General features: G+C 52.5%; 1 protein-coding gene across 3 annotated transcripts in view; it reads right to left on the minus strand.

Annotated features, from left to right (window-relative positions):
* LOC120403121 (Snf2 related CREBBP activator protein) overlaps window positions 1–7,560 on the minus strand; it is a 28,728-nt gene extending 21,168 nt beyond the window's left edge. For 2 of the 3 annotated variants that reach the window (XM_039533879.1, XM_039533878.1), the window contains exons 1-5: window positions 5,396–5,837; window positions 5,010–5,083; window positions 3,570–3,802; window positions 1,794–2,033; window positions 1,289–1,474 (exon numbers count right to left, since the gene is read on the minus strand). In XM_039533879.1, the coding sequence (XP_039389813.1) occupies window positions 1,289–1,474; window positions 1,794–2,033; window positions 3,570–3,802; window positions 5,010–5,083; window positions 5,396–5,646 (984 nt within the window). In that variant the 5' untranslated portion in view covers window positions 5,647–5,837. Of the gene's footprint in view, window positions 1–1,288; window positions 1,475–1,793; window positions 2,034–3,569; window positions 3,803–5,009; window positions 5,084–5,395; window positions 5,838–6,710 lie in introns of those variants that run through there. The other variant, XM_039533880.1, reaches the window with a different exon arrangement.
* Between the last annotated feature and the right edge of the window lie 2,707 nt (window positions 7,561–10,267).

Here is a 10,267-nt window from a genome sequence, read left to right on the forward strand (position 1 = left end):
ATCGATAAAATAATTAAAATTAAATACAAAAATTAGCAATGCATATTTGGTGCCAAGTTTTAAAGAAAGACAAAGCACTGAACTTGTGGAAGTCACAGGCAAAGCACCTGGAACCAGAGTTTGTTGTAGTCTTAAACTAGCTTTTGACACAAGTAGCCTCTTCTGCAGCTGCAGAATAATTTGCTTCATTTCAGTTTATCCAACTAATTCAGTTCAATGACTAGATAATTCACATTTATGAAATGAGCTGGGTGTTGAAAAAGCAGAAAAACTTGTTTTCTTCTTCCAATCTATGAATAAAAACTAGGCATGAGAGGACGTGATCTACTAATTCTAAATTTATGAAGGACATGGTGACCAAAACCATAGTTCAATGCATTAAGTACTTCCTTTGTTTAATAAATCAATTTTCAACATAAAACATGTTTTGATAAACAAGAAAAGTTTATCAGACAGTTTATCTAGCACGTTTAAGACAGGTTTATTTAACTATTTAAAAAACATTCAAAAACTGTTTTTGTGCATTTTAGTTGACTCTCCATCCATATACAGCTTGGCACAAATCACATGTACAAAAAGAAATGCATCATTCACTGTTTTCTAAACTAACAAAAATGTAAAAATTAAGAATCAGAGTAAATGTAAGTTACACCTTCATTTAAGCAAGTACATAGTTTAAGTAGCATATCCTGCTGGTTAACTAAAAGAAGCACCAAATTTAGTACAAAGGTTATATTTAGTTGTAATTCAGTATGTTGTAAGTGTTACCAACCAAAGAGAATCAACCTTTCTTTAGGAAAGAACTAAGAAGTACAAATGCAGAACAAGAGTAAAATAAATGATTTAAATCAAGGCTACCGGCTTGCAGATTTAAATCATGATTTAAATCAGGCATTTAAATAGCTTTGATTTAAATCAATCCACCCTGCACTGTGGCTTGACCTATGCTGGAATTCCCAGATTTGGCCCTCAATGAGTCTTGTGCTATTGATTTCCCAGGGGGCCAGTGGGTATGAAATGCTGGCTGAGATCAATCCTGAGTGGGGGAGGATCACAGCAATAGGTTTGAACCCCAGATGCGTGTAAGAGAGAGTTAGAAGACACAGAACATTTTGACGTCATGGGATACTTTCACAGGTCTATCTCAAATGCCCCCAGGTTTGGACCATTTACCCTACCCTACGGCTCCTCGAGGCACAGCAATTTCCAAGACAATCCAAACCCACCTTTGGGCTTTAGGGGAGTTAATAAACCAGTCAGAGCTGTTTCAGGGAGGGGCAGAGCTCACCTTCCTGGCCACTCCCCTCTTCCAGCGTCGCTCCTGGGCAAAGTCTGCCGAAAGCCACTGCATCTCCTCACAGAGGTAATCCCAGTGTACCTTGGGGCGAACTGGCTCCGGCACCTTGGAGAGCCTCTTCAAAGACCAGAAACCCTCCTTCTTCATCTCCGCGATGCGGTTCTCAATCTCCGCCTCCTGGAACACAGCACCAAGTCAGCAGGGATCCCAGCCCCCACCCATCACGGGAGATTAGAAGGCAGGGGTAAATCAGGGAGACCCACAGCAACCATCCTCTGGGCCGAGACCCATCTGGCCATAAACAAAAGATGACCCACAGTGACACAGGTGTAAGGGACCTAAAGGGGCTCTGAGTCACATTACCCCTCCTCCCCAGCCCCACTTCCTTCCACCCCCCCCGCCCTGGCATGGGCTCCTTGAGGGCATCTGGGTCATGGCCATGGGAGCATGGAGGGCTCCAGCTCAGGGGACCCTTCAGACACAGTCAGCTCCTCACATGCTTGGCCTGCTCAGCGATCTCAGCATGCGTCTTGTCCCACATGCTGGCCGGGTCCGAGGCGTAAACTCCTGGGGACGCCAGAGCTTTGCTTTGCAGCCTGGGCACATCAAAGCCCAGGTGACTGTCCAGAGAGGAATCGTGAGTGAGGTGTGATGGTGAGATGCTGCCACTGGAGGCAGGTGACCCCGAAGAGGCCGGCGACACAGGATTGCTCCCCGTCATTTTGTCTGGTGCAATCTGGAGGTGAAAGAGGATGAGGTGACTGGGACAGCCACTGCCACAGCTACATATGGAACCAGTGAACTCAGCAGCCCGTTCAGACTAAGGACCGTAAAGTGCTTTTCCCCATGTGTATGCACAAGGAAGATTTGCCTAGTGCTGAGAGTGGGGAAGGGGGCTGTTTATACAGGGATCGCTCACCCAGCACCCAGGTGCAGCCAGCTCTCGGCTGAGGCATGGCCTCTAATTATCAGCTGCACATAACAGTTTTGGATGGGAAGTGACAGAAAATCCCATATCCACCTGAAACTGCAGACGGAATTAAGGAAGCGGAATGGAATTACATTTAAGATTTGGACAGGACAGTAAGATTAATACTCCGAGTCTTGGAAAAAAAAAAGGGCCAAGACAGGGTCATAGAAAGGGTTTTTTTAAATCTCTTAATGCTGCGATACTCAGACCTCAGTGGTTCAGGAACCGAATTAGTGATCAGCATTACCCAAAAGAGCCGCAGTAGTGTGAATTCATTGTTTCATTTACTATAGAAATATATAATAAATTCTCACAGCAAAATGATTGACCGAGTATTATTATTTTATCAACTACAATTGATTAATAATATAGTAATAACACCCTGATTGGTTAATTACTTAGACCGGTTAATAATTAAATCACAGTGTTTTAATATCATGTGCTGCAAAGAGCCGCAGGAGACACTTTTAAAGAGCTATATGCGGCTCCTGAGCCTCAGTCCGAGTATCACTGTCTTAATGAAAGACCTACAGCAAAGGCCTGCTCCACACTACAGCCTTGCGTTGATCTAGCTGTGGAAGTTTCTTCCCTTAAATTTGGCCTCTGCCGATACAAGTGCCTCTCTACACTGATTTAGTAACACCACCTCCCCGAGTGGCGTAGAGCCACAGTCGATATAATTAGGTCGACGCAATGTCAGTGTTGTTTACGCTGCCAGTTACTGGCTTTCAGGAGCTGTCCCACAATGCCCCACACTGCTAATACAACCGATACAAGTGCTCCTGGTGAGAACAGGCACCAACAACACAAGGAGCCAAGTGTGCACCCACACAAGCGATATAATAACTGCAGTGGCTGTACGCAGACATAAGTTAGGTCAACACCATTTTGTAGTGTAGACATAGCAGTGGTGACTGTCAGCATGGCATTGGGGCCAGCACTGCCTGTGAGGGAAAAGCACCCCCTACTGAGCTTCCACCCTGGTCCATACAGCACAGCACCCGCTAGCCTCGCACTGGGGTTGGCACTGACTCTGAAGTGAGAGTGCTCCCTACCCTGCAACACAGCTCCCCCAAGTGCTGGGGTCAGAATTGACTGAAGGGAGGGAGCCCCCTAGTGAGGCCCCACGCTGCTCCTTGCAGCACAGCTCCCCCAAGCACCACACTGGGGTCAGCACTGACTGCGAGAGGAGAGCGCCCCCTTCTGAACCCCCAGCAACAGTTGAGTTTCTCCAGCTCTCCCACCCAGGCAGCAATGCAGCGTGTTCCTGATCAGCTCCAAGGCCAGGCTAGGAGCCCCTACCTCACTGCGCAGTGCATGGTGCTGTTGGGGAGGATTGCTCTGCATTTTACTGCTCCCTTGCTCTTCGCCTCGCGCCCCGATAGCTTTGCTCGTGGCCGAAGTGCTGTCGTCCTGCTCCAGTGCATGCTGGGAACCGGCCTCATTCTGGTCAAGCAACTGCTGGGACGAACTGTCCAGCTCCTGGGTCCCCTGGCAGCCCAGCCTGCGCTCGGGGCTGCCTGTCTCTGAATCACCTGGCAAGAGATGGGGAAGTAGCCATCAAACGTGTATTCACGCTGCCAGCTGGGCAATCTGAAGGGACTCCTCTGCTACAGAAGGCAACAGCTATCTCCTCTGGGGAGACTCACCTTGCAAAAACAGAACTAGATGGGAGTATGTCTAGTGGTTAGAGCAAGGGGCTGGAAGTCAGACCTCCTGGGTTTTAGCCCTGGCTCTGGGAGAGGAGTGGGGTCTAATGGGTTAGAGCAGGAGGGAACAGAGCCAGGATTCCTTGGTTCTGTGCTGTGGTATAGACGCTGATCTTCAATGGGAAAAAAAAAGTTTATAATGGGGAAAAACTCCCTCCCTGACTACACTGCCTTTTGCTGCCAGTTCTACCTGTCAATCAACTACCAAGAACTGGGAACTAAGCTCAGGACACAGAACACTTTATTTTCAATTGTTGTTCATATTTTAACAACTGCTGAAGTTGAGATAAGCAGGAATTTGGCCTGATCTAAGTTAAAAAAATCTGCACTGATTTACATTACACCAATAGACATGCACCGTGGCAACTCCATAATACAGACACAGTCTACTGCCTTAAGTGGAAAGAGTTGATCAGGAAGTTTCCAAGTTCAGCATCACTACTATAAGTGCAATTTTAATGCGTCCAGGACTAAGTTTTGCAGCTGAAATTAATTTACTTAGCAAGAATGCTCATATACTATCTTAGTTATATTATTATTACAGTAGCGTCTAGATGTGCGAGTCACAAACCAGGACCGCACTGCACTAAGTGCCGTACGACAACAGAACAAGAAGACAGCCCCACGGTGTTAAAGTTTCCTCCTAGCAGGAAACAAAAACATCTTGAAGTCAACAATATTTTGAAATAGTTGGAAATACACCGCCTTCTTTGTCAGGATTCCCCCAAGAATGGCTGCTTCCCAGTTTGACACAGGGAATCCATAACCAACTTCTGCCCATCTGATCCCTCAGCCCTTTTCATCAGTGATTTGTGTTTTTCCAACACTTTTGAATTTGGGATCTTAAAAGGGTTTCTTACAGTGGGAAGGATTCAGTTGCCCGCTGTTGAAATGCACCTGCCTGTGGGGTGAAACGTGACACTGTTCTGGAGAACATCCAAAGCTTCCCACTGCAAAGGCAATGCTACACGGCTAGCTTCCCCCAAGAGGGGGAGAAAGCCCTGAGCCACCAGAGAGCATATCACAGCCATACCTGTGTGAGCTGAGAACTCCTCCTCCTCGTCAGACTCCACTTCCACGGTTTCTCTTTCCCGGGGAAGACTGCTCCTGCAACAAGATGCGACAGGATGGGGGCCTGGGTCCAGACTTCCTTCTCCCTTCACACTTTTCTAAGAGGTAGCAAATAGTCCATCCCAGCGCTTTCCTTGGGAGGGTATTCCACAGGGATACAGACCCCCCACTTTTCCCTGCACCCTTGGTCCAACATGGCTCGCACAAACCAGTCCTTGGGTCTAGCTAAACCTGTCTCTCCGGGCCTGAAATGCAGCCGGCAAACTATGGACCTAGCTGCAGGATATAACGGAGAGTTTTCTCTGAGCACCAGCTACCAAATCCCTGCCTATGGGGAAAGGCAGAGACCTGTTAAGGGTGCTGGGGAGAGGCAGGGACAGGGACACCCTGTCTGTCCAGTGCGGAGCCTGGGAGACGGCTGGCCCCCAACAGCAATGCCTAGATGTCGTCAAGGCTGGTATAACCCATCTCCACTTAGCTCGCTGGCTTGGCTCGTCTGCAAGGGTGATGTCCCAGAGAGACAGGGTGGAGTCAGGAGCCCAGACCCTCGGATTCTCTCCTCTAACCCTGGCCACTTCCCTGTCCGCCACCTTGCCCATGCGGTTGCTGTAACGTATCCCTTATCCCATATTAGCCCTTCGCAGCCCTTCACCCCTTTCTAATCTCCCACCCCCTGATCTATTGATGCCCTGGTGTCCATGTTACACCCAATCTTGGCCCACCCTATGACCCCTTCCTCACCCATCCCTTGTCACTCCATTCCATTGTCATTACCTGCTAACCCCTGGCCCCCACCCCACTGACTTCATACTGCTTACCACATTACTGCACCCCCAAACCGCAACCTGCGTCCCCTCCCCTTCACTACCCTGACCCCCATAAGCCCCAATCCTATTACACCTTCCTGTTTCCTGGTCCCATGTGCCCAGTGTTCCTTGTTACCCCATGCCCTGTCCCGTCCCTGCCAATCCCACAGCCCCCCTTCCCCACCCCATCAGGCCAGTCACCCTGTGTCCCACCACCACCAGTTCAGTCATTCCCTGATCCTGCTGTGCCCACCCCCATCTACGGTGTCCTGTCTTTGCTAACTCAGGTGCCCCCTGACCCCACTTTGTGATGCTGTGCCCTGGAACTCCCCGATCATGTCCCAATAACCCAGTGAGCCCGTGCCCAACCACCTCCAACCCTGTAACCCCCTGACCCCGTACTGCCAACCTCCTTGCCCTGTACCCCTCCATTGCCAATCCCCATCCCACAGACTCTGTCACCCCAGGTCGCTCGCCTGCCAACCGATGACCCTGTCCTGCCAGCCCCTGCACGCTGTGCCCTGCCACCACCAACTCTGCCAAGGCCTGACCCTGTCCCACTAACTCCCTCACCCCGGGCCCTTCCAATGCCAAACCTGCCATCCTGAGCCCCACTGCCTCCGTCACTCCCAATACACAACCCTGTCCCTCCCGACCCAGCCCCTCATATCCTGCCGTCCCTGCCACCCCACGTTCCCATCTCACTGCCCCTTCCAACTCCAGCACCTCTGGACTTTGTCCCGACAACTTAGCCACTTTATTTCCCACCACCTTCAACATACTAAGCTCCCGATCCTGGCCTCCGAGCCCTGTCACCCCTTTTCCCACCATCCCAGATGCTTCTACGACCTCCTTACCCGGTCCTACTTTTGCCTTCAGCCCCCTTGATACCTGAACCCATCCTGCCAAGCCTGTCACATCAGGGTTTTGTCCCACCATCCCTGGTCCCGCCACTACTACACCCTGGTCCTGTCTTGCCAACCCTACCAATTCCGAAGTCCTGTAATCTGTGTCCTTCAAGCCTGATACCCTGGGTACCGTCACCAAGTCCACTAACCCACTCACCTGCTGCCCCTGTCCTGTCACTGCATATCCCTCTACCTCCAACCCCAGTACCTTCTGACCCCATCCAGCCAACCCAGGTACTCTAGATCTCTGTATCATTAAACCTGCCAAACCCACCATCCTATATCCCCCCAACCGCATTACCTCACAACTCCATCTTGCCAAGCCTGTCACCCCAACACCCACCACCTCCCTCTTCCCAAGACCCCACACTGCCGAATCCCTTTTGTCAACCACCTCTGTCCTGCCTGGAGACTCTCCTGCCTCCGCTGTCACTACTAATCTTGGCATACTGTGTCCCAGCGACCCCTGACCCAAACTGACAAACTCCCTTTCCCCCTGATCCTGCCCCACCAGCCCTGGTGCCCCTGGATCCTGCCCCACAAACTCCATGACTGCCTGTTGTGCCAACACCAGTGTCCCCTGCCCTACTAAACCCATGGCTGCCTGCTGGGCCAACTCCTGATCCTGTCCCATCAACCCTGATGCTCCCTGCCCCACGGACCCCGCAACCACCTGTTGCACAAGCTCTGACACCCCCTGACCCTGCTCAGACACCCTCAGATCTACTATCCTCTCAGACAGACCCCCTAGCTGTGCTGCCCCTGACTCCATAGCCCCCAAACCACTTCCACCCAACCCCTCTTGCCCTTTGACCTCTAGCCCCTGCCCTCCCTCAGCCCCTAACCCTATTCCCCCTTGATCCTGTCAGCCCAGCCCCCTCTTGCCCCTTGATCCCCAGTGCCTAACCCAACACCCCTTGCCCTCTGACCCTTTAACCTCTGACCCCTACAGTCCATGCCAACACCCTTTTGCCCCTTGAGCCCTACACACCCTAACCCACCACCCTTTTGCCCTTTGACCCCACCCCCGTTGCCCAGCCCTCCCCAGAGCGAGGCTGCCCCCTCTAGGGAAGGCGGCGGTTAGTGCCACGCGGGGAGGGGGAGCGGCCGTTGGCGGCGCACGCGCTCCCTCATCCCTCGCGCCCCCTCCCACCCCAAGCGCGTCTCGCGCCCCCATGGGTAGGGGCGGGGGGGGGAGCGCGGAGCCCCGGCCGGGCCGCCATCTTACCTGGGTGGGAGGGGGGCGGAGGGAGGGAGGCGCCTCCTGCTCCGCCTCCTCCTGCCGCCGCCTCAGCCCCAGCGCCGCCGCCGGGCAAGATCCGCCGCCATCCGCAGCCCCCCGGCCGCAGCCACCCCGCCCCTCCCCGCGTTTGGGCCCCGCCGGCCTCGATCAGCCCCGCGCTGGCCCCTCCCCCCCGAATGCCGACCCCGAACCAGGCCCCGCCGAGCCGAGCCGAGCCGCCGCGGCAAAATGGCGGACCCCACCACCTCCACCACCAGGGCCGGCCCCCCCGCCCGCTTCGCCGCCCGCCAACTCTCGCGAGAGGTGACAGGGAGACACAGTCAGAGCCGCGAGAGACGGCGGGAAGTGGAGTTCGAGCGGGGCTAGGGGGCAGAGCTGGGCCAACGCCGCCTCGAAGTCTCGCGAGAGAAGGAAGCAGGAGAGCGCGGGAAGTGAAGTCCCGACTCCCAGAGAGGAAAGAAAGAGCGCTGAGCTCAGGGAGTTGTGGGAAATGGAGTCCAGCCCGGAGATATGGCGCAGGGGATGACGGGAAAAGTAGTTCCATGGAGCGGGCGGCAGAGGGGGGCGTTTGGAAATGTTATTCTATAGAACCGGCGCAGAAGGGGATGCTGAGAAAGGTAGTTCCACGGAACCGGGCCGGGAGAGACAGGAGGATGCTGGGAAATGTAGTTCTCCAGCAGAGTGCCAGGGAGGCTGCTGGGAAATGTAGTTCCATGGAAGGGTGTCAAGGATTTTCCCCGGGAATTTTTGAGGGAGTCTTTCCCTTGAACTCTTCAGTGAGAACACTGGACCCGAACCATGGTGGAGTCTCAATATCTACCATCTGGGGAACTTAAACAAAACCTTGTGATCATTTTTCTGTGCAAAATGTTCTGCCATGCCCCTGTTGGTGGTGCTCGTGTGCGGATGTGATCGGCGCCTTTGCCTAGATGGAGCCATAGATGGGCTTTAAGAGAGAGAGAAAGCATGAGCGGACTGGCCTGTGCTATCGCTTGCTAAACTCATGGGACCAGGAAGTAGCTCCCATTAGATGATCTAGGTGGAATCCCACAGGGTTGGGAACCTCCCCGAATGCTTCCTGCATCCTCCCTGGCTGATCTAGAGCAGAGTTGAGAAAAAGACGTCTTGTCGTTATCTAAACACTCCACCTATGGAAAATCCACCCTGTTTCTGCATAAACAGTCCCAGTAGCTAACAGACAGATGGAACGGTGATTAGAGTCAGGGGGGTGTAGGTCTGAGTGTATGGAGATAGATACATGGGGGTGTGTGGGAGGATGGATAGAGGTGTCCATATGGGGATGAATGGATGGAAAGAGGTGCATATGGAGGGATGGATATAGATGTGTGTGTATGGGAAGGAATGGATATAGAGGGCCATTGTATAGGGATGGATGGATTGGGTGTATTTGGAAGTAAGGACAGGTTAGGTGGGTGTGGATATGGACAGATAAAGGGGTGTGGGTGTGGAGGGAGGCAGGAATAGAGGGGTGTGGATGAGGATAGATGGATTGGGTGTAGGTGGAGGGATGGACAGATGTAGATGGATGTGTATGAGGAAGGAGGGATGGATGTAGGTGGGTGTGAATGAGGATAGATGGGGATGTGGAAGGGGAGGGATATGTGGAGGGAGGAAGGGGCGTGCACGGGCAGAGGTAGAGAGAGGAGGATATATGTGGACAGAAAACTAGCTCTGGAGCTGCAGTCAAATCCCATTTCAAAGTAATGGGATGCTACCAAATCATACATTGCAAACAAGTCCGTTCATCCCACTACCACTCCCTGGGGACAGTAGTCAGCTGCACTTCAACCATCCAGCAACTCGTCCCCAAACATCCTGTTTCCTTCTGAATTAACACAGCAGGATCCTTTAGGGCTCATCTTCCCCCTAGTCCTGAGATCTGGCTTCTTTTCTGTTCCCCTTTGAACAGGCTTTGTTAAGTATGAATGAGACCCCCTTCACTCCCTTATTGCTCATGGCTCCATCCACTGGGGGAAATGGGTCAGCCTATCACTGCACAACAGGAGGCATCCCTACCCCTAGCCGTGGGTTTTGTTGGGTCAGATTGTCCCCTGCACCGTGAATGATAATTACTCATTCTCGGGAGTGCTGTAGTACCGTGACAGTGCAACCCCCTTCTAAACGCTCGGGGCCAGGACGCCCCATCCTGACTGCAGTAGATAATTGTTAGAAATCCTCTAACATGGAGCATTTTTTCCATTTGCTGAACCCTTGAGGCTCCCAGTGCCTCCTGCTCTAATCA

Source organism: Mauremys reevesii, linkage group 4, assembly GCF_016161935.1.
Source record: "Mauremys reevesii isolate NIE-2019 linkage group 4, ASM1616193v1, whole genome shotgun sequence".
Lineage (NCBI taxonomy): Eukaryota > Metazoa > Chordata > Testudines > Geoemydidae > Mauremys > Mauremys reevesii.